The sequence below is a fragment of the Canis aureus genome, chromosome 33, assembly GCF_053574225.1.
Source record: "Canis aureus isolate CA01 chromosome 33, VMU_Caureus_v.1.0, whole genome shotgun sequence".
NCBI classification, from domain to species: Eukaryota; Metazoa; Chordata; class Mammalia; order Carnivora; family Canidae; genus Canis; species Canis aureus.
This window is the reverse complement of record NC_135643.1, coordinates 17,401,748-17,426,753: the sequence shown is the minus strand read 5'-3', so window position 1 is coordinate 17,426,753 and position 25,006 is coordinate 17,401,748. Positions and strand designations below refer to the sequence as shown.

The following is a 25,006-nucleotide window of genomic DNA, read 5'->3' as shown; positions in this document are numbered from 1 at the left end:
AAAAGACACTGAATATTTCATCATGTAAAAGCTATTAACAGAATTAGAATTTTAACATAGAAGTAGCCGAAAAGATATATCCTGAAGAACATCATAAAAAAATACTTTTAGTGACTGAAAAGAAGAGAAAGCCCACAGCTATCTGAAAACATCCTTATTGAACAAAAAAATAATCCCACAATCCAGAAATGAATAAAAGAAACCAGAGTAAAAGCAACTGTTAAAATAAATCTACATGATTTTGATTCATGTCATCTTATTTAACATACTCTTTCAGGTTATAAGAATCACATTAACAACTCTAGTTTTTGTGATCACAGTATATCTAAGTTCCCAGAGAAGCTTAAATTAATACAAATTCAATACAAATTCAACACTTATAGGATATACTAACATAATTTCATCCAAAATGCAATTATAATAACATACATTTCTTATATCTAATCTAGAAAAGTTGGAAAGAAATAAAATTTCCAATCTATTCCAAAGTCATGGTATTATTATATTGCAGGGTTAAAAAACAAAACAAAAACAGCATTTCACAAATGACACCATGAAATACAAAGTTATTTGCACACTACTTTACATTTTCACCAAGAACAACAATATTCACAATGTGACCTTCCACCTTGTGCTTTCCAGGGAAGAGATTTATATATAAACAACAGGATATATAAATCAGTAGAGCCTTGAAAATTTTAAGGAGGTTCTATTAGAACTTTTAATTAAAATATTTTTAGGAGCTTCTGGGTAGCCCAGTTGGTCAAGAGCCTGCTCTTGAATTTTGGCTCAGGTCATAATCTCGGGGTCCTGGGATTGAGCCCTGTGTCGGGGTCTGCACTTAGTGGGGAGTCTGCTTGAGGATTCTCTTTCCCTTTCCCTCTTTCCCTCCCAGCCTCTTGTGGTCTCGCCCTAAAATAATTACATAAATCTTTTTAAAAAATAAATAGAATTTTAAATGGAACTCCAAAATTATAGACCAAAAAATTGATCTCATGCCTGTTGTGGTATATGTGTGAGAGAGCAATAATAACCAAAAAATAAAGAAGAAATATATATTGTGTGCCTTATATAACTACTAGATGCCTTTTATTCACTAACTCATTAAATCTTCACAATAACCACAGATCAATCCACCAATTTTGGATGAATAAACCAAGGTTCAATTTCCAAGGTCATAAAGTAGGCTAAGATTCCAGTCTATACGGTTTTCTTCTTTTCACTAGTACTTATCCCCCACCTTAAAAGTTTAAAAAAAAGCAAAAGTTTTTTTCTGTAAACTACCACTTACTATACTCTAATTTTTTGGCATACTACTGTAGCTGGTGAAGACACCTCATACGTGCACACAGTCCTTGTTCTCATATGGCTTACAGTAATTGGGAAAGACATGCAACAAATTATTTTAAGTGTAACAACTTGTATTACAAGTTTACAAGGGAAAGGACAAAATTTCATGGGCACTTTTCCCAAAGAAACTATTGTAATCTAGGATCTAGAAAGTTCTTTCAGAGTAATAAGGCCAGAAGTAAGAAATACTTTGGCCCAAAGAAGATCAATTCAATAATGTCAGAATCTAGAGAAGAAACTTACATTACAAAAAAGAAACGAATCCTGATGAAAGAACACATCAACAGTCATGTAATGGTACTGGTGGGAGCATTTAACCTTCTAATTGTAATTTTACAGAAGATACTGATCCAGAGGAATGTGTTAAACTATATCAGGGAGGTGTAAGCAAAAAAATCCAGATAGGGAAACAGTAGAACAAATGATCCAGTTCCTTCACCAAAGATATTAGAGGAAGAGAGACAGAGACAGAGAGAGAGATGGGAGAGAGAGAGAGAGATGGATGGGGGAACCTACAGTTATAAGAGTTAAAAGACTGATATAAATTTTAGTATGTGGACCTTATTTAACGGATTCTAATTCAAACTTACTTAGAAAAAAATTTATGGTATTTATGAGGAACACAATTTGAACACTGAATGGATATTTTCTAATATTAAGGAATTACTGATGATTTTTATTAGGTGTGACAAAGTAGTTATGTTTAGGGAAAAATTTTTTTGAGATATGTATTTAAATTTTTATGGATAAAGTGAACTCTAAGATTTGCTTCAAAATATGAGACAGAGGGATCCCTGGGTGGCGCAGCGGTTTGGTGCCTGCCTTTGGCCCAGGGCGCAATCCTGGAGACCCGGGATCGAGTCCCACATCGGGCTCCCGGTGCATGGAGCCAGCTTCTCTCTGTGTCTGTGTGTCTCTGCCTCTCTCTCTCTCATAAATAAATAAAAATTAAAAAAAAAAAATATGAGACAGAGGAAGAAGATGAGGATATAGGTGAAACAAGACCAGACATCAGCCAGGATCTGAAGCTGCTGATGAGGACATGGGGGTTTCACCACACTATTCTAATTTTTAGGTTTGAAATTCTTGCAGAGGAAATAACAAAGAGAACAAAAGGTAACTCTTATTTCAAGATAATGCATCATCTGAATTGGTTACTAAGATTTTTAAATGAACTTAACAGGTGCCTGGGTGGCTTAGTTGGTTAAGTGTCTGCCTTCAACTCAGGTCATGGTCCTAGGGTCTTGGACTGAGCCTCACATTGAGCTCTCTGCTCAGTGGGCAGTCTACTTCTCCCTCTTCCCCCTACTTGTGCTTTCTCTTGTTATCGCTCTTAAATCAATCAATCAATCAATCAATCAATCAATCAATCTTTTTAATTTTTTTAAGTGCACTTGACGTTTGCTTATTTTTGAGGTCAAAATTTGACTCCCTGGGACTTCCTATTGTCCCTACCCTGCTTCCCATATAAGTCCAACCAACATTAGAGATGTTCCAAATTACTGTTTGTAGTTTAGAATTTAAATCTATCTAGTACTGATACACTCCATGAATGTAAAACATCAGATTTTTTTAGGAAAAAGTTTAACTGAAAGATGAAGCTGTTAGGATTAGGTTAGTTATGAGTAACAGTAAACCCAAAACATCAGGGGTTTACATAAAATTTAAGTGTATTTCTCTCCCATGTAAATGATGACTTGTAGAAGCACTTCTGGTGCTTGGTATGATAGTTCCCCAATCAAGGATTTTTCTACTTTGTTGCTTTGTATTCTCATTACATGGGGGTTCCTATCACCATACTGACATCTCAATTAACAGGAAAAAGGAATCCTATTAAGGACATTTTCCAAAAGTTCTAATATACTTCTACTTACATCCCACTGGACAGAAATTTGTCAAATTACCACAAGGCTGCAAAATGTCGTCATAATATGTGGCTAATGTAACTAGCCATAAATCTGTTTAAAGGCCAGAAGGAGTTTTAAAATGAAAAACTGATCCAAAGAAGTTCTATTCAATATGGCTATCACTGATATGGGGGATATGCAGAAAACAAGTTTCTTAGCATTTCACTAGTAATACATAGAACATTTGCAATGCAAAATATTGTGGATATCTGCAGCTAACAGTTTCTAAGAAACAGACAACTGAATGGACATTTACTTTATTTAACCCTAGAAGTCCCATAGGAGAGTACCATAATTATACCCCACTTACAGATGAAAAAATGGAGAATAAGAACCTGCTGAAGGTCAGATAAATTACTGAAAATGTCAGAAATGGGATTCAAAACCAGGCCATCTAGCTCCACTATATTATCTACCCACCTCTACCCTAGTGTGTACTCACAGAACCAAGGGGATAAAGGGGCATGCATAAAATTCAGGAAGAAGAGATCCAACACAAGAGAGACAACAAGCATTACTCAGAATGTCAGGGATATGAGAGCCCCAGGCCACAGCTAAATAGTAGGCCAATAACCCAAACAATGTAAACCGAGCAGATCATTAAGATCCAGAAAAGATTTTCTTAGGAAGATGAAACTGACGGAATATCTGAAGTGCCTAAAAGCTGAGGGGAAATTTAGACAACTACAGTTTTAGAGTCGAAATAAAAAAAATACATAGAAACTAAGCAAACAGAAAAACCAAAAAAACTAATATGCAGAGTAAACAAAATGCTAAGCATGGGAAAAAAAGTAACCATGCATCATACTACATGGTGAAGCTAAGGAAAGCATTTATATAGTCATAACAATGTAGATAACTAAAAAGTAATCTTCAAAATTATCATAGTTATCAACTTCTATTAGTAGGACTGGGGAATAGGAAATGGGCATGTAAAGTGAGACTGGCAGTGAGATTTAATCTCACCATAGCGTTATATAATGACGTATCAACAGATAAGACCTAAAACAAAAATAAAAAATAGCTATGTACTTATATTACCTAGAGATATGAAAGTGGTAAGAATTAGACAAAAGAAGTGAAAACAGTTATTTGCAGCGTGAGAAACAGGCTGGAGAAGGAGATGGATATGGATTTCTGGAGGGAGTAAGCATGTAGAATTCTTTACCTTGTTAATCTAAATACATGAATAATAAAAATTAAAACTTAGACAAATCTCAATATGTAATTCCACAGTATCTTCATTAGTGGTGTGTGTGTTTCTAAGTGTGTTTGAGAGAAAGACAGGCCGGCACTTAAGGAAATATGTAAGAACACTCTACTGTTAACGGTTTTCTGAAGACAAAAAGCATGTAACAATCCTATAAATGACTTAGCCCCATCAAAAAAAGATCAAGAGGGATCCCTGGGTGGCGCAGCGGTTTGGCGCCTGCCTTTGGCCCAGGGCGTGATCCTGGAGACCCAGGATCGAATCCCACATCGGGCTCCCGGTGCATGGAGCCTGCTTCTCCCTCTGCCTGTGTCTCTGCCTCTCTCTCTCTCTGTAACTATCATAAATAAATAAATAAAATAAATTAATAAAAAAAAAAATTAAAAAAAAATCAAGAAATGCAAATATTCTATAAATGCTGTATCTACTAGTAAATCTAAAGTTACTGATGAGCATAGAAAACATGGTCCTATTTACATAATATGAAATATACATATAAAAATGGATGCCACAAATAGATGTTCTTTTTTTTTTTAAAGATATATTTATTTACTCATGAGAGACAGAGAAATAGAGGCAGAGGGAGAAGTAGGCTCCTCAAAGGGAGCTCAGACCCCGGGATCATGCTCTGAGCCGAAGGCAGATGCTCAACTGCTGAACCACCCAGATATCCCTGTTCAATACAGTCTTAAGTGGTGGGTATCTTTGGTAGAATTTTGGCTAACTTACCATTCTTCTTTGTTCTTGCAGGTACTATTTTATTTTAGACAAAGAAAAATCATTCCTCAAAAAATGATAAAGCTTTTTTTTTTCTGAGTGGAAGGAAAAAAAAACAATTCCTATTTGCTGGATAATTACATGGGGGAAAAAAGAGTATCAATATGGTCTTGATTACTATCACTTTGATTAAAAACTCAAGTATCACTCTAAGGACTTTTTTCTTTTAAGTCACAAACTGAAGTACCTCTCTCCTGCCACAGTGTGTCACTCTTACAATATAAGTATTTGCGAATTTCTACAGGAAGGGGAGAATTGTTTAAAACCTGACTGAACTCTCCACCTAACAAGTTAACATTTTTGAGGACACAGTCCTAATCTTAATCACAGCTATAAAGACCTGGAAGCAGCTGACAAAGCAAATGCATTTCTAATTTTTTTTATAAATGTTTATTAAACTTAAAATAAAGCCTGAATTTACTGAAAATTATCCTATCAGAAAGGAACACGCATTGCAAACTTGTGCAGACATCTTACAATAACCTTAAGTGACAAACTTAAGCAGACGTTTTACAATAATCACTGGGAAAACAAAGCAAAAAAGATAATCTTGGTCTGAGTTACTAGTAGACACAATGAGCCTAAGTGTTTTGACATGAACAAAAACCTTGGCTGTGTGGTTAATGATAAAGGAAAACTGTATTTACAATGACCTAAATGTTAAGGAAGGAGATGTACATATTGAGAAGTTTTTAGGTTGAGTTATTCATGAGTTACTCATGAATCTTGCTTTGGTCAGTATACATTATTACATCCTGGTAAAAGTATAAAGATGCAACACCGTAAGATTATCACAGATGTAATAGCATCCCTACACTACTTTACACAGGTTAGACAAAAACTCAGTAAGTGGTAGGTGAACTGATGCCATCAAATGTGTGAAATTTGACAATTAAAATCCCAATGATACCACATTAACAGATTTTAAACTGACATTATTGGCTTGCTGTATTTCTAAGGTCTACAGGATTTAATGATGTGGTTTCTTACAATAAACACATACTTTACTATTATTAAGCAGAAAAATAAGATGGAAAAATTGTGAAGAAAACTTGACAAACAATATTTAAATTCTGGTTCAAAGAAAATAGGTGTAAAATTACAAATATAAACACTCATATACACTGCACTTATTTATTTAAATAAATTTTACTCATGTAAAGTAAGGGTCACAGAATATCTTACAGCATTTAATGTTTAAAAAGTGTAATTCTCTGACTAGGATGAAATAACGATGTACTTTTCAAATTTTGTTTTATTTATTTTTTCAAATTTTGTTTTAAAAGGCACTACTAACATAATTTTCACATTGTTTTTTTAAGAAAATTAAATACTAGTGATTACATTTAACCTACCAATGTTACAGACTTCAGTTTTAACAAAAACCATAATTAATCCATATTTGTTGGCTTGGTATGCATTTTTAAATGAAATATTGATGACTTAAAGTTCTGACAAATTCCCCAATCCTTAAGACTAAATAAGCTTCAACAATAATGTTAAGATTTTACTAGACATTTACATGCTGTTCTTAATATGCAATTTTCATTAGAGTATAACTGAGTGTCAATTAAAATTTCAACTACTTCTCATAGGAATTTCTAAAAACAGTAGCTATGAAAACAAAAGTAAATGCTTTTTCTTTTGTTTCTTTCTGAAGTTGTTTCACTAGATACATTATCAAACCTTTCTGAATAGGAAAGGAGTATATCATATATACCTTTTCACTAGAACGCACATATTAACTTTATCTTTGATGATTTTAAGTTATGAAATTGCTCTCTAAATAAAAAAAAAAGTTACACTGAAAATTCTAAAGTGACTGAAAGTAAAAGCTTAAAGTTCTACACAAATGAAAATTCAAAGATTATATTCACAGATGTGCCAATGTTAACTGTTTGTTTCCAAACTCTTCATTTACTTACATTTTTCAGGACAGCAAAGCCCTGTTTTTTGATGAAGTAGCAAGTTTACTTTTTGTTACATAAATTACCCAACATTTAAATAAATGGCTAGCAAAAAATATCTTTGTGTTCAATTTTTAGAGAGGGGGCAAGATGCAATAGGAGATTTACGTAGGTTGTGCATAATCCACAAAAAATTCGTGTCGAGAACTAATTCAAACTATGCCAGTTAATTAGTAGGGGAAATATGCTTTCTACACATTAAGTTGAAGATTTTAAAGGTATCTGGCACATATAAGTCTGGTATAATTTACTTTACTATGAGATATTTGGGCAAGTAGTTACAGTTACTAAACACAGTGGTGCAGATAATTGCATTCCTTATTAAATAAATTAGAATCCCAACAAGCCTGAGCAACTGACTCTACAATAACAGAGGAGACCATTAAAGATTAAAAGAAAGAAGAAAAGGAAGAAAAGAAGAACAAGAAAGCCCTTCAGCAAATACTTTAACAAATAAATCACTCAGGCAAAGCCGAACAAGTTTTGAAAGGACTTGCTTTGACAGATGTTCTCTGGAAAAATAAAGGCTTTAGGCAAAACGAATGGCTTTATTTATTTTATTTTTTTAAGCTACGAAATACTACTAATGGTGTTTCTTTATTTTTCAAATGTCTTAATTTTTTAAAAAATGCTTTTTAGAACCACTATTCAGGAACCCTCCCATCCTGCTACTTTAAAAATACTTATGAAGGGAACTTATGCTCTCACAGATTGTCACAAGTATAAAATTAACCATAAAAGCAACTTTATTCCCTAAGGTAGGGAATAAAGCTTCCTTAAAATTTCTAAACCTTCAAGAGGTACTTCATCTTCTAAAGCTGTAAAAAATCATCCATATTGCTTTCACAGCAGGGCCTATATATAATTCATGCTATAAAAGTCCCCTCTCTCACAAAAGTCAAGGCAAAATTTAAAAGACAGAGTTCTTATATCTCTCTGTATGAATAAAATTTGCTGACTGCTGACACTTATAAAACTCAAAATGCAAGTATTTTGGATAACATTTGTTTATAGGAAATGGAATTCCATAAAATGATCATGCAAAGTGTACTTACCAGTTGATTATGCCTTCCCTTCACCTAACGCTTGAATTCTAGGCTTCACACACTTTTCTATTTTTTCCAATTAAAAATGCTGCAGCCTGCTACACTCCATAAAATGGCCGTGTTGTTTAACCAAGAAAAACATGTTAGAGACTGAGCTGTCACTTTTAAAAGAAAAAGAAAATAAACACTTGCTTCTTTGTGGTGAAGCATAAAACACTTAGCCTGGCATTTTCAATCATGGAGCTCCCCTGGACGTTGCTATTGCTCTTCAAGTAGTTGTAGTAACATTTCTGCCACATTCTTGCCTTCTGCATGGTGTCTCAGCAGTAACAGATCAGAACAGGCTAGCAAACAACTCCTTCCTAAATGTAAGCTCTAATTTCTTCTTCTGCAGTGAAATGAACCAAGTTTCTATGCAAAAGAATGAGTGACAGTATGCCCAGCCAATCAGGTTGGGTTTTTTCAGGAAAATCACCCCTTAATTCATTCAAAATTAGGTCATATGACACTATTTGAAATACTATTGGCTTACAATGAAAGTAATGTTTGCCTCTACACAGGATAAGGCCACCCATCAATGCTTCCCTGGGCTGAAGACACCTTGACTATAAACCGTACTGTGAATTAAACAAACACACACACACAGGGGAAAAAAAAATAAAGTAGCCTTACCAGAGCTTCCCAACTATTAAAGGGCCGGAGTTCTGTTATCTTCTGAGCCTTTTTCTGAGAACACTGAGGAATCAAAGTAAGTTCACCAATTGAAGCATCTTGGAGAAAGTGAAGAATTTTACCCTTATAGCCATCCTCCATCACTTCTTCACCACTACTATAGTCCTCATCTAGTGAACTACCCACATCAGAGCCCGAATCATATTCAGAGTCTTCAATAACTCTTTTAGGATTAAATACATTTTTTTTACGCTTCTTGTTAAAACCATTTTGTGGTTTCATGGAACATTTCTGTTTCAGTTTTGTTTTAGCTGCATTTTTAGGATAATTCTGACTTCTTGAAGAAGCTTCTTTTCCATTTGGAAATTCACTTTGTGAAGCATATTGCATATCTGTGTAGAAAGAAAGACAAAAATAACTAAGTTCGAAAGACATAAATTAAATATAAAGATAAAAGCCTTCAAATAAGATTAAAAAACTATCTAAATGTGTTATTTTCCTTTGGAATATAAAATTCAACTATAATTTGTTAAATCTTAATATGTTTTAAGAGAAATACTAAAGTAGAATTTGAAGCTGTATAATGAGTTGAAATAATAAGTTTCAAAAACAGGTGATAACTTTAAAAAACATTGAATAAACCCTCCATTTTCTAACAAACATCCTGAGAATATAAATGGCAGCTACATATCTGTAAGATATCCCAAACGCTACTCAGCAGCCCCATCTCTATGCCAACACTGAGAGGTATAGGGAAAACAATATTCACCCTAAATTAAAATAATTCCTATTAATATTCCATTGTCATCTCCTTCTATTGAAATACACTATTATTATATAACACTGCTACTTTATCACTGATTACTCATATTCCATAGATTTCTAAGATGCCTGTGATTGAAGATACTGTTATTTCTTACCGTCAATCTATAACACAGTAATTTACCATTTACAATGCTTATTTTACTTATTCAGAGTGCTTTAGAGTTACACACTGATTATCATACATTCATTATTGTGCATATATAAAAGAGAGAAAAATAAATTGAACAAAGTAGTCCTCAAGTACTTCACATTCACAATCTACTTCTTTTGAATCACTTCTCCAGACTCAGAATTGGCAATATTGGTGGCTTTCTTTTTCCCCACACAATATCATTCTGTGTGCCATCAAGAGCACTAGTACTAAGTATTTTGTAAAAGAATTAGAAAACAAAAACATCTAAAGCCACTGTACTGGGCTTTATAAGCAGGCTTTGCAATTAAACAAGAATCAATTCGATCAGCTCTTCATAAGGATATGTGATTCAACTCTTCTTCAGTACTTTTTTCCTCTACCATTTGGTTCTAAAAGTTAAAAGTGCTCCAATACAGGTTTAGGGACTTTCTTCCAAGCCAGTGATACTCATCTTTTAGGTTTTTGATTCTGGTGCTTTTGATATTCATGTAAGAGCAGGCTAGGACACCTACATTACTGTGATTATAAACCACCAGCAATCATAAGATCTATCCTGCGAACTGCTAAAATACAAAAAAAAAGTTTCCTTTACATTCAATTAAAACATGGTAATTTAAAAGTAGCCTTAGCTATCAAAAAAAGCCAAATAGAAAAAGATATTAACTATTTCATTTTACACTGTCATTAAAGAACAGGCCAAAACATTTGAAACTGCTCATTTAAAAAATTTTTACATCATTATTTCCAAGGTCTTTTGCAATACTGTTCTCTGTATTAGCTAATAGGTTTACATTTTTCTTATATACCAAAATACAGAACATAATGGGAAGTATGTTTTCTAGGACAGAAAAGCTAATTACCTTGGTCTTCTGCAAACACTTTTAAAGATTCTAAAGCTTCTGTGTACATCCATTCATGTTCCTTGAGTACTTCTCTTAGCTCCTAGAAATAAGTCATTGATCCTTTGTTAAAAGTCTAAAATTAACAACTTGTAGAATACTTTTATGCTCTTTTAAAAATAAGTAAATCACTTGAAAATTTGTATCAAATATTTCACATTTGTTTATATGCTGCTTTACAAATGCTTTCTGTGTATATAAAATTTCACCTCTGTGAATTTTTAAGTCTTCAAAGGAAAGGAAGCTAGACTTTTTTTGCATTTCAACTCTCCCAATGAAGTGCTCTGAACACCAGGATCAAAAATGTTTGTTCAATTAAATTTCAACATGCAGCTAGGCTTTTACAAAGTGTCAACTTCAAAACATACAGTTTCAACACATGTAAAGACACAACATAACAAATTTTGCATTTAGCTCATCAGAATTTGGCTAATGTACTATGTGTGCACATACCTGAATAAATCAATGCAAGTGTAAAATGTATTCTAAATACTAAACAAATAATGGGCTTCAACATACAATCAGGTGATTCAACAGAGGCCCTTTTAGCAATGGCAAGCTTGGCATGAGTTCTCATATGGACTCTGAAAGTACTGCTACTATTTACCAGGTAGAACAAAGCTTATGGAATACTGAAGTGCTGAAATGCAGTACTATATTTACAAAAAAGAATTTAAGGTTATTTTTTTTTTTAGTTATCTCTACAACCAGTGTGAGGCTTGAACCCACAATCAAGATCAAGAGTCATGCTTTTCCAATTGAGCCAGCCAGGCACCCCTAACACTTTAAAATTCTTTTTTTTTTTTTAACTATTTATTTATTCATGAGAGACAGAGACAGAGAGAGGCAGAGATACAGGCAGAGGGAGAAGCAGGCTCCATGCAGGGAGCCCGATGTGGGACTCGATCCTGGGACTCCAGGATCACACCCTGAGCCAAAGGCAGACAGACACTCAACCGCTGAGCCACCCAGGCATCCCACACTTTAAAATTTCTTAATGATGGGACCCCTGGGTGGCGCAGCGGTTTGGCGCCTGCCTTTGGCCCAGGGTGCGATCCTGGAGACCCGGGATCGAGTCCCACGTCGGGCTCCCGGTGCATGGAGCCTGCTTCTCCCTCTGCCTGTGTCTCTGCCTCTCTCTCTCTCTCTCTCTCTCTCTGTGACTATCATAAATTAAAAAAAAATAATAAATAAATAAAATTTCTTAATGAGAAATTTAAAGGACAAGAATATGAAAAAAGCTAAAACAGCTGAGTTGGCTTACTACATATCCACATTTTATTCATGAGTTCCAATTGTTATGTTTGTTACGATTATGGTTATTATGCTGATACAGTTAGCAATTAAGGCAAATAATGTAAAGAACAAACAGTATAAAAGTATTTTATAATATTGATAAAGGAGTATATTTAATTAGAATAATGGAAAACATACCCTAAGGCTTTATACAGTTTATTTCAAACGCTATTTTGTTTCAAACATTTAGTACACACTGAGTAATTTCTGTTCATGACTACCTACCTGTTTATCAAAATTAGGAAATTCCTTTTGCAATTTCAATACAATACTTTCTTGCTTTTCCCAATTATTACTAGATTCTGCAGACTCATTTGATTCTTCTCCCTATTGGAAAGAAAAAAGAACCAATTAAGGAGATCATCTATAATGTTAAGTCTTAAGACAATTACATTTATATTTGACTTGATTTGGAACTTGCCACATTAAGAATCCAAAAATGTTTTCCTGTTTCTTGTGAAAAACGGACAAATATATATCTTAACGGATAAAAAATATTGCTCCTTTAAGATTACAAAAAGACCTTGACTGCCTATTTAATAACTCAAACTTCATAAAACAGTCAACATGAGATAAATCTGCTAAAAGACTAGAATGTTCCTCAAATTACTCCAAATAATTCAGGTATATTGAAGTCTTTCCAAGCTAACAGCAAATTAAAAAAAAAAAAAAGATTCAGATATCTATTACAATTTTACACCTCCATACAAATTTCAAGTACTGAGAGATAAAAGTTTACTTTCAGTTTGGTACTGATTCACAGAATGGCTTAAATATTAATTGTTCAGCCACAACATAAAAGTAACACAATGATAAACTTATGTGAAACAAAAACATTAATCTGGTAATAATTATAGTTATTCATACAATCTCTTTCTTGTCACTTGACTAAAAAAGACTTTAAAATTCTACATTTAAAGAGTGCTTGGGTGGCTAGTCAAGTATTCTACTCTTGGTTTCAGCTCAGGTAATGATATCACGGTCATGGGATGGAGCCATGAGACAGGCTCTGTGGGGAGACTGCTTGAGATTCTCTTTCTCTCTCCCTCTCTCTTTCTGCCCTTCCCTACCACACACTTTCTCTCTCAAAATAAATGAATAAGTGTTCTTTTAAAAATATTTTATCTATTCATGAGAGACACAGAGAGAGAGAGGCACAGACCCCGGCAGAGGGAGAAGCAGGCTCCATGCAGGGAGCCCAATGTGGGACTTGACTGCAGAACCCCAGGATCACAACCTGAGCCTAAGACAGGCACTCCAACCACTGAGCCACCCAGGCTTCCCAAATGAATAAATCTTAAAAAAAGATTTTTGGGTTTATGCTTCAGAAAAATCCTGCAGTTTGGTCAATCAAAAAAACATTTCTCTAACTCTGCTTAGAACTGTACCACATGCCATGTAAGCAAGGTATAGAAAAATACAGCCTCATTTTTTTCTCTTCTACCTCATTTCTTATCCAACAACTAAATGTTACTTTCCTTTCACTACCCATAAATTGTGAGTGATACTTCTCTCCTGCACAAAGGTATGAGATGGAGTTCCACAAGACAGACACAAATAAAATACTGTGGAAGTTTAGAGTAGGAAGAAGAAAACTGCATGAGTTTTTCTAATAGTAAATGGCCCTTTGGGTTGAAGAACAGAAACCATGGATAGGCTACAAGGCTGCAAAATTAAACCAGAGCTAGTACTACATTTGGCCTGGAGTGCTAAATTGAGGTCAGTCTTTATTATGAAAGCAAAGGATTTGGAGCTGGGGAATACAACACTAATATGGAGAAAGCCTTTCAAAGCTCTCAAAAATTCATACTACTATCCTCACTTAACAGCTGAAGACACTGAAACTTTAAGAACTAACCTTTGAGAGGCCACAGATATAGATAAGAACCATCTGAGGCAGGAATAGAAACTTCGGTATCTAACTCTACACGGGTGTTTTTCCACCATGTAAATGTTTCCTAAATCTTAGTCATTCACACAGCACATTTCCTGGTTTTAATATCCAATGTCCATGAAAGAACAAATGGATAAACAAACTGTGGTATATACATAAAATGCTATATTATTCAGCCTTAAAAAAAGAAGTACTTAAAAAAAAAAGAGGTACTGATACTTGCTACAATGTGGATGAACCTCTGAAAATGCTGTGCTAAGTGAAAGCTAGACACAAAAGGTAACTTATTGTGTGCCTTCTCTACTCACATGAAATATTCAGGATAGATAAATCCATAGAAAGTGGACTGGCTGCCAGGGGCAGGGCAGGGGGGGAAGGGGAGGGAAGAGAGACAGGAGAGCAACTCCTTAAAAGGTAGGACATGCTATTACGCGGTGATAAAAAGATCTTAGAACTAGACAGGGGTGGTAGTTGCACAGCACTGCAAATGTACAAACTGGCAATGAATCGTTCATTTGAAAATGTTAATTTTTTAAATTATTTTTTATATTTTATTTATTTATTCATGAGAGACACAGAGAGAGAGGCAGAGACACAGGCAGAGGGAGAAGCTGGCTCCATGCAAAGAGCCCGATGTGGGACTTGATCCCAGGTCTCCAGGATCACGCCCTGGGCTAAAGGTGGCGCTAAACCGCCGAGCCACCTGGGCTGCCCTGTAAATGTTAATTTTATGCTATGTGAATTTCACCTCCATAAAAACAGTTTGCTATTTGGAAAACCGTAAATAACTTTTGGGAATCAAGTATATTACAACCCAAATTAAACATTCTCACTTGCTGTCTGGTCTCAGATCTGACACTCTGCCAGCTCTGCTAATCCCTGGTGACTTAAAACACCTCTACAATCCAGTGGCTACGCTAGAGCTTTACAGATGCCAGGTGACACATGGACTTGGGCCTAAATCTGTCCCAGTGGGCTGCAGGGTTATGAACTGATCCTGTGGCTATTTTTCCCATTCCAGAATGCAGAGTTGGAACAGACATAGTTAGGACTGGCAGCAATCTCATATTAGCTCATTGGCCCAGGGAGCAATTTGTTTTTAGGAAAAGAACAAATCCAAGTTCATAAAACTGAGGAGGGGACAGGGGGGGGCAAGGAGGGGGAGAAGGAGAAGCACACACAGCAGCAGCAGCAGCACCATATTCCTGAAGGAACTGAGATGGATATCATATCCTAATTCCAATGTCATGTGGTTCCTTGGCCTATACAAAAACTGGATGATGGCCTTTGGGGGATTATTTCAGGTTATCATAAACAAAGAAGTGATGACCCCAATTGTAACTACTATACCAGATGTGGAATTTTTACTAGAGCAAATCAATATAACTGTGCAGTTATAACAATCTGTTAGATTGTTAAGAGTTACTTTATAAACAGATTAAGCAACTCACACCATAGTGAAGTATACCTTGCCTCCAGTATCCACAGAGGCTGCCATTGCCCCTATTGTCCCCATCTCAATTAGAAGTACATGCCAAAGCAATTTGTTTTCATCTGGGTAGGTCAGTGTCTTCACGGCTATGGTAACTCTCCTGTTCTTTCCTCATACAGTACTCTAGGACTGATAGTTTTGCACAGTCCACAGAATTCACTTTAATCATCTACACTGAAGACCTTACACTGACTGGATGCAGTAGGCAGGTAGCTGTGGGTACCTTAGTAAGATGCATGTATGCCAAAGAGTGAGAAGTAACCCTCCTCAAATTCTGGGGACTACCACTTTCATGAATTTTACGGGGAGGGGGTCCAATCAGGAGCATGTTGCAAATGTCATTCAGAAGTAAATGGAAAGAAAGAAAAAAAAAGTAAATGGAAAGAAAAAGGGTGCATATTGTTTAAGAAGAGGCATAATACTTGGTCAGCCTCTGGATACCTGAGGCGAGGTATACTTCACTATGGTGTGTGCTTATTCTATTTACAAAGTAACTTTTATGACTGTGACAGTTGTAAGTGGGGCCCACATTAAGAGAAGGCTCTGTAGCAGGTCCAGGATGTAGTACAGGTGCTCTACCACTTGGGCTTCATGAGCAACAAGCAGATGCAATGATCCTGAAGCTCTGTGACTAATAAGGATGCTGTATGAAGTCTCTAGAAAGCCCTAATAGGAAAATCATAGCAGAGACCCATAAGCTTTTAGAGCAAGGTCAAATGACCTTCTGCTGAAAACTACAGTCTGTTCTGCTAAACATCACATACACAATTCCAAAATTACTGCATTGTGCAAAATCATGAAAATAAAAACTACAGTTTAGGGCAGCCTGGGTGGCTCAGCGGTTTAACGTCGCTTTCAGCCCAGGGTGTGATCCTGGAGTCCTGGGATTGAGTCCCACATCAGGCTTCGTGCATGGAGCCTGCTTCTCCCTCTGCCTGTGTCTCTGCCTCTCTCTCTCTCTCTGTCTCTCTCATGAATAAATAAAGAAAAAATCTTAAAAAAAACAAAACAAAACTGCAGTTTAAGAAAAATCATGTTAGAGGTACAACATTCAAAAACTTCATCAGTAACACATTAAAGAGAGAAAGGATCCTAAAAACAGGGCAGCACAATTTCACATACATTAAATGGTTAAGAAATATGTAAATACTATAATAAATATGAACTGAAGTCTGTTTGGGGGTGTTAGCACTGGAAGTATTACAGCTTGTGAGTTACTGAGAAGTGGTAGAAGAGTTACTGAAAATGACCACATCTGTTAACACCAGCTATGGAATGCCATGGCTCACTGTTCTTGTGTTATCTCTGCTATAGTAGCTGAAGACATAAATAAGAAATTATAAAATAAATATATTTCTGCTCCTTTGCTAGACTCTCCTCTCATACTAATGCTATCTGTATGGTTCTTTTTGTAAAAATTTATTTGAGAGAGAATGAAGGAGGGAGAGGCAGAGAGATGGAGAGGCAGATAATCGTAAGCAGACTCCGCACTGAGCAGAGAGCCTAATATAGGGCTTGAACTCACAATCCTGAGATCATGGCCTGAGCCAAAATCTAGAGTTGGATGCTTAACTGACTGAGCCACCCAGGCAGTCTGTATGGTTCTAAATGCACCTCAATGTAATGCAGGACTCTTACTACATTCAGCATTAAAGCCATTATCTTCCAAGCAGTACATCTGTTTTCAGTAACACTTAAAACATCTGCTAACTTGATGTATTAAGCTGTCATGGTGTAACCTTCTAGTCTTCCCATCAATATCATCATCACCTTCTGCATCCAGCAGCAGCAAATTATTGCAAGAGTTCTGTGATTAGTTAGATCACCAGAATAAGACCCTAGCTCTTAAACATCTCCAGTTTCTACTTCCTCAAATCCAACCTGCTTTCCTATATCAACACAGCTTGTTCTGAGTTTTAAGAACTACTCTAAAGAATCAAAAACTTTCAAAATTGCAAATCAAGTCAAGGAGGGCTTTCTACCCCATATAACACAAACTCTTTTATCACTCCAGGCTTTTACAATGGTAGAAATGAACAATCTGATGTTAAGTCTATTCCCAAATTCTATAACCACATCTATATTCTCACTTTCAGTAACAGCAATTAGCAAATTAAATGCTTACGCTAAATAGTAAGATAAATGCTATAATCACACTTTTATCACAGGGCTATCTCAGAGAGGTGGTTTTTTGAAGCAAAAAGAAGAAAAATAATGGGGTTGAGTTCGGTTTTTGTAAATAGGCAGGCCTGATGCATTATAAGAGTTTTTAAGCAATGTTCTCTCTCTCTCTCTCTCTCTCTCTTTTTACAATAATGCTCTTACAACAGAGAAAAATTAAGTAAAAATATCAATGTAGATATGCACAATTCATCTACTTTTCCCATACCTGTAGTGAACTCCAAGGCTGACTTTCTTTTAAAAAGCTCAACTCAGTTTGGTAACTAATAAACTACTATTGGTTTTAGCTCTAAATCTCTACTTGCCACTAGTGCTGAACATCACAGTAATGCTATCTTATAAAGCCTTAATTCCTGTTTTCTGTCTTTCATATTTGGGATCTGTAAGGCATGCATTTGTAAGAGGTATCTGTTTCATTAAAATTGACAGTTTAATTCAATGTATGGTTGTTCTTTCAGTTTACTTCTGTAACACAGTTGGAAAATTCTTTTGCAGCTTTCCTATCTGCACTCATCACTTTGTGTGTCAGCTGATGGCTTAGGAATTTGTAGCACTTACTTGAAAATATTAAATCAACCACTACTAGCACCAAAAGAAGCTACTTCTGCAGGATAGTTATTTCCTTAAAAAAGCTTTGTATATAAAGATCCATATGGAAGAAGTTGTTCCTAATTTTTTCACTTTTCTAATTCAAACGCTCAACAATTTTTCCTTTTCTTCTATTTCTTTATGCCTATCCATACTGACTTCCCAGCAATTGATAACAGTCCAGCTGAATTATTTTTGTGGCTCTGTCTCTGATGTTCCACAATGTGGATTCCTTTATGCCTGTTGCTTGGGATACAGCACATATTCTTATTTCTTCCCAAACATTTGTTTCAAGTTTTTTTTCCAATACTTAACTTTCTTTTTGTACATACTGGCTGGTATTTTTTTTTAATTTATTATTTTTAAAAGATTTTATTTATTTATTCATGAGAGACACACGGGGGTAGGGTGGGGTGCAGAGACACAGGCAGAGGGAGAAGCAGGCTCCCTGCAGGGAGCCCAACGTGGGACTTGATCCCGGAACTCCAGGATCAGGCCCTGGGCTGAAGGCGGCGATAAACCGCTGAGCCACCCAGGCTGCCTACTGCCTGGTATTTTTAAACGAGATTGCTTAAATATGTTTGGGATGTTGAATGGATGCTTTTTTTTCATATAGAAAAGTTCACAATGTGAAAGAATATCTAAAACACAGCCTTGTGGGATAATAAACATGGTAAAATGAGGCAGCCAGTAGATGTTTGGGGTCTGTGCATTTTGTGTATTCCTATGTGGTCCAATGCAGCTGGGTCAGTGTTTTGTGTTCATCTAGTTCTTCTCATAAACAAAACTGTACATAAATAACACAAAATTTAAGTTATTCTAAAATTGCTTTTTAACATATTTATTGCACTGTAACAAATTCACATTTTAAAAACAGAACAGATTGACATCTTTTTGTGAAACAATTGCTGGCTTGATAGGGAGTCCTGACAGGAACAGAATGGTTGACCTTGGGACATCAAATGACCATGAGACTTGAGCTATTATGTGATCTGATTATCTGATCCATCAAGCCTAAAACTGAGCATGAACAGCAACAACCGACCAAGTGGAAATGGAAGATTTAAAACTGAACTTGAGGAGGTTCAGGAGGAACAAGTAAGTTGCATGTGCAACTGTCCCAGACTCCCATGGTACCTACTTCTGCTATACTGTGCCCCTCCTTCAACTAGTATCCATGGCTCTTTTAGGAATTCTTTATAATCAAATAAAGTGAGGGAAACTCTTGACCTTAGTTTTCAAAGGGCTTACATACCATTAAAAGAAGCCCAAAATGAAGTAAACTGCTATGATTTAACCTCATTTAAAAGAGTAGTCCTGTGCACAACTCTGGGCAGTACATCTTACTGTCCATTTTGTATAAAAAGAGATGGCCAGGTGTACACAGCTATGATATATTATGGGCAGAAGCCAAAGTGGAGAGTAAAAGACTGGTGACCAGAAGTCTGGGAAAGAGATGCACTGTTGAATTTATCAGGAGTTTTTCTGAGAACAGAATGCAAAGGCAAGAATTTTTCTTGAGAATGTTCAGCAAAGGGCATCTACTACATAGGACATTTTTAGTAATCAGATGGACAAGATGATCTATTCTGTGAATACCAATACCACCACAGGCACTTGGCCTGTTCAATGGGTCTACATACAAATGGCCATGGCAACAGGAATTGAGGCTGTGCAGACAGATCAACAGATCAACAAAACAGTCCCACACCAAGATTTATCTGACCATTGCTACCAACAAATACCTGACCTGCCAAGAGCAAAGGCCAACAATGAGTTTCCATAATACCACCATTCCTTGGGGGAGTCAGTCAACTGTCTGGTGGCAGGCTGATTACATTGGACCCTTTTCCTCATTGAAGGGATAGTAAGAGAAACCTATCCTAAGCTGTCTTTCCTATCTACTTGCTTCTGGAAATACCAGTTATGGGTTGAATTGTGTACCTTCAATATTCATGTTATGAGTATCACCCAGTACCTCAGAATGTGACTGAGATAATCAAATTAAAATTAAGGTGAGCCCTAATCTCATGACTGATGTCTTTATAAAAAGGAAAATTTAGAGACAGATATGCACACAAGCAACATGCAATATGACGATGAAGGCAAGGATCTAAATAATCTAAATATTCTAAATCTAAAGGATCTAAATAGCCAAGGAACACTAAAGTTGCCAGCAAACCACCAGAAACAAAAAATAATGGAAAACCTTCTTCAGAAAAAACCAACCCTTCTGATACACTAGCTTCAGAACTGTAAGACAATACATTTCTGTTGTTTAAGACACCCAGTTTGTGCTACTTTGTCATGGCAGCCCTAGGAGACTAATATATCATATACAGATATGCAGAAGACCTAATTCACATAGTACACTGTGACACCATAATGTTCCTGACCAGGGAGCTAAGAGAAGTGCATCAATGAATTTATGCCCAAGTTCAGTGATTTCATCATGTGCCTCAAAACTTAGAAGCAGTGGGCTTAGATAACAGTGGTACCACTTAGTGAAAATTCAGCACATGAACTTACAGAGAACACACAAAACTAATGTATGAAAAAAGTAAATGCTTTGAATCAGCAATCAATATGATGCTACTTTCCCCAGAGTCATTATACATATATCTGTAAACTAAAATGTGGGCCTAGTCTCTTATACTACAGCTGTTCCTCATACCTAAAAAAAAAAACCCATTCATAGAATTTCAACTTTCCATCAGTATTAGTTCTCAAGAAAAGAATGCTTCCATGTAGGGACATAACAATTGTCTCAGTAAATTAGGGTAGAGACTGCCATCTGGCTACTTTGGGCTTCTTATTCCATTAAATTACAGGTTAAAAAAAAAAAAAGTTACTACACAAGTTGGGGTAACTGATTTTGATTACCAAGAAGAAATTGTGTTGTCTTGAATGCAGGCAGGGAGGACTATCTCTGGTTTCACTGGGAGGCCTCTCTGTAGTTCTATTCATAAAGTGAAAGTTAATGGAAAACTATAGAGTAACTCAATAAATGCATAGCCATAATTATTTTTAGATAAGACATGAATATCAAAGACATCACCTAGAAGAATTATAAATAGTGGTCTCTGAGGAGGAGGAAATGGTGCTGATGGTGATAATAGCTGTCTTTCGTGAGTGTTAAACTATGTATTAAAAGTATATTTTCCCAAAGTTACTTTATCATGCCACTAGAATATTCCTAATAGTTACTTTTATAACTTAGAGATAAATAATTAATACAAAATAAATTAAAATGAAAGCAAAAAGTCATTGAAGAAATGCAAACTCTGATTTGGCTATGAAAGAGAAGGACTGATTCATTTAGGTCTAATATCCACAGATTCAAGATACTCTGTGCCTAACAGCTAAGTTTGATACTACAATTCAAATGTAACTTACATGATCCAGTCTTTTCTTTTTTATAGACTGATCATCATTAAATTCATCTTCCTCATATGGCTCTGAAGAAGAAGATAATTTTCTTTTCCTGGGTCCACCACCTTCTAAAACAGAGAAGAACAATCAAAGTCTGCACAGTTTTTATAAGTGTTAATATAAAATAAAGGCAAAAATGTTATTATAACGTATCCATGTACAGATAGTTCTCTTGACATCAGGCCCAATGTTATTTCTTCTATATATCATGTATACTCAATGTCAACTGAGTTTAAAGGAAAAATAGAGACTCTTATCAGTCTTTCAAAAGTAGAAATGATGTTATTTATAAACCATCACTTTATTTAACGATAATTACAACACTAAACTGAGGAGTAATTCTACAGAGCAATATTGAAAGGAAAGGGTTCTCTCCAGTGACTGAGTATTCAGCAGTGAAAAAAAACTGAACCCTATCAGTGCAGCTTATTTGAATACCATCACTGATACCAATAATTGTTTACTATGTACCAGGCTTTGCAAAGGGCTTTTATTAACTGTTGTTTCATTTATCTTCAACAATAAACTTACAAAGTAGGTAATAGTCTCTCTCATTTAACAAATGGGGAGGAAGTGAAATACAGACAGCTCAAGCGATTAATGCTCTTAACCTAAAGCCAAGAGACTGTAACATAGAGGCTGTAACAGTGATAGAAAATTTACATATTCTGTCATAACTGAAAGAAAAACTCAAACTACATGATCTCAAGAAGCTATATTACAGGGGTGCCTGGCTGGCTCAGTAGGTAGAGCATATGACTTTTGATATTGGGGTTGTGAGCTCAAGACCCACAATGGGTGTAGAAATTACTTAAAACTAAAATCTTAAAAAACAAAAAAAGCAAGCTATATTACATATTTATACTTTGAATACATTTCTCTATTTCTTAGCTACTTTTAGAGAGCAAATTCGACATACTGCTCTGCTAATATGAAACCATCTGCTAAAGCTTACAAAACTGCAGTATTAAATCAGTACCCTAACTGCGGTTATAAAAAAAACTGGTAGAAGTACAATATTCCAACTAAATGTAAACATGACAGCTTTTAAGTTCTAAGCCTGAAAATTTTGTAATATAGTTTTAACAAAGTAAATGTTATTAATGTTTTAAAGTATAATATCATGTAAGTGTGATGGTTAGATTTTTGTCTTCCAATTTTTTCAAAAAGTTAATGTGCATTCTGCAGATACCAACTAATTCCCATTATCCACTTTTTAAAAAGAGATCATCACTTATATATTTGTTGGGGTAGGGTAAGCACTGTTAGTAATATTCTAAGTCTGAAAAAAAGCTTCAAACTAGATGATTTATGCCATGTCACCTAGACATGTTTCTTCCCTAAAAGAACAAGAACTTTGCTTTGTCAATAAAAGATTCTTCAATCTTAATTATGTTTATGTATCTTTCCTTTTTGAAAATATTATGACACCAAATATTTACATGTATTTAAAATGGCTAGAGGCAAAACACTTTTGCAAATAAATGTGGAAGAAAATGCAAATTTAAAATTTTAGTACAAAAATGTCACATAACACACAACACTGCCTACATTTAAATCTACTCTATTTATAATTTAAAATTTTGCATATATCTCTATCTATATGCTGTGCTCACCTCAAGTGTAGCTATCATCTGTCACCATACAATGCTATTACAAACCACTGATAATATTCCCTACTCTGTGAGATGTGCTCACTTATGGTGAGTACAGCAAGGTATAGTTGTTGAATCACTGTTATACACTTGAAATTAATGCAACATTGTGTTAGCTATGCTTCAACAAATATTTTTTTCTTGCATGTACCTAAAGAAAAGTTCATATCTTACACTAAAGATCACTTCCAAATTGTGTTTCATAATTTCCATCTTTTATTGGGAGCACCCATCAATTTCAGAAAAAAGTTAAAATTGTACCTTCTACCCCAGATGAAAATAAATTTCATCTAAGTTCAGTATTTAACAATAAAAAATAAAATGTGAAACTGTAAAAAAGAAAACAAAGAACATATAGGCAGTTCAACAGTAAAAAAATGAAAAGATGCTCAACTTCATTAATAATTAAAAATAGGTTAAATGGAGAAATAAAATACCATTATTTTTCATCCCTTAAAAAAACAGACAGTCCTAGCAGACCACAGGCAAAAAGGCACTTTTTGCATTGTTATGCCCTTTCTGGAAGGCAATCTAAATAATATATCTCAGAATTTTAGATGTCTTTTAGTCCAACAATTATTTCTCTAGGAATTTATTCTATAGAACTATACATACAAGAATTCTGGCAAACTATCTAAATGCCCAAGATATTAAACAAATTAGAACATATACATAAATCACACTTATAAATCAAGTAGACTTTTAAAAATAAACTTGGAAAGATGTCTAATAAATGAAAAGGATACAAAACAGCAAATATAAAAAGATCACAATCACATAAAAATGTTTTGCTTATTTTTATACAAACGTAGAGATGTGGAAGAAATAACTAGATTCCTAACAATATCAATAAATTCATATTATTACCTTTAAAAACAGTGTAAAAACCTTGGAGGCATTTACTATTGTTTATATAACCTAGTATTCATAAATAAAAACCTTCAGAAAGCAATGAATAGGTAACCCTATTGTTTAGTATGTGAAATATTATCTATAAAAGATTATAATCTGTGCTAAAACCAATATCCAACATCACGATGTGTAGAACTGCCCACAATCTCTTAATAGGTATTTAAAAAGGCCATTTTTGGGAAAACTGTCCCAAAATATCCAAAATAGTTTCCTGTCTTACTGTATATTGAAGGCTATCTTATGTTGGTGAGGCAAAGCTGTCATTCTGTACATCACCACAGAAGTGTAATATACTAAAGATGAAGAGGACTGATACGATGGTTCAATCCATTCTAAGATAAAGCATGGAGGTTTACTTAAAAAGCGAAAAAGAACCCTAATTTATTCTTTCCTTATAACTTTCTACTTAAAATTATTTATTTTATTTTATTATTATTATTACTATTATTATTAAGTAGGCTCCATGCCCAGCCTAGAGCCAAATTAGGCACTTGAACTTACCACTCTGCGATCAAAACCTGAGCTGAGATCAAGAGTCAGACACTTAACCAACTGAGCCATCCAGGCACCCCAAAAATATTTTATTTTCAATAAGAAATAATATCAATGTACTGTGCAAGAATGAGAAGAAAAAAACTCAAATGAAATTCAAATTTAATGAGGATTGTAAACTCCATGAAGGCAAATGTTTTGTCCATTTTGTTTCCTTCCATATCCTCAATTCCTAAAATAGCATCTGGCACCTATGGTAGATGCTCAAAAAATACTTG

General features: G+C 35.0%; 2 protein-coding genes across 11 annotated transcripts in view; one reads left to right on the top strand and one right to left on the bottom strand.

The window, feature by feature from the left end:
- HPGDS (hematopoietic prostaglandin D synthase) overlaps positions 1-6,645 on the top strand; it is a 59,840-nt gene extending 53,195 nt beyond the window's left edge. The window contains exons 8-9 of one of the 2 annotated variants that reach the window (XR_013371258.1): positions 2,426-2,466; positions 5,218-6,645. The gene's annotated coding sequence lies outside the window, so the exon portion shown is untranslated. The remainder of the gene's footprint in view (positions 1-2,425; positions 2,467-5,217) is intronic. The other variant, XM_077882897.1, reaches the window with a different exon arrangement.
- SMARCAD1 (SNF2 related chromatin remodeling ATPase with DExD box 1) overlaps positions 1-25,006 on the bottom strand; it is a 78,752-nt gene that overhangs the window by 24,391 nt on the left and 29,355 nt on the right. For 6 of the 9 annotated variants that reach the window (XM_077882888.1, XM_077882890.1, XM_077882886.1 and 3 more), the window contains 4 exons: positions 21,634-21,737; positions 12,308-12,409; positions 10,748-10,829; positions 8,930-9,321 (listed from right to left, as the gene is read on the bottom strand). In XM_077882888.1, coding sequence (XP_077739014.1) covers positions 8,930-9,321; positions 10,748-10,829; positions 12,308-12,409; positions 21,634-21,737 — 680 coding nt within the window. Of the gene's footprint in view, positions 1-8,266; positions 8,645-8,929; positions 9,322-10,747; positions 10,830-12,307; positions 12,410-21,633; positions 21,738-25,006 lie in introns of those variants that run through there. The other 3 variants (XM_077882887.1, XM_077882894.1, XM_077882895.1) reach the window with 2 other exon arrangements.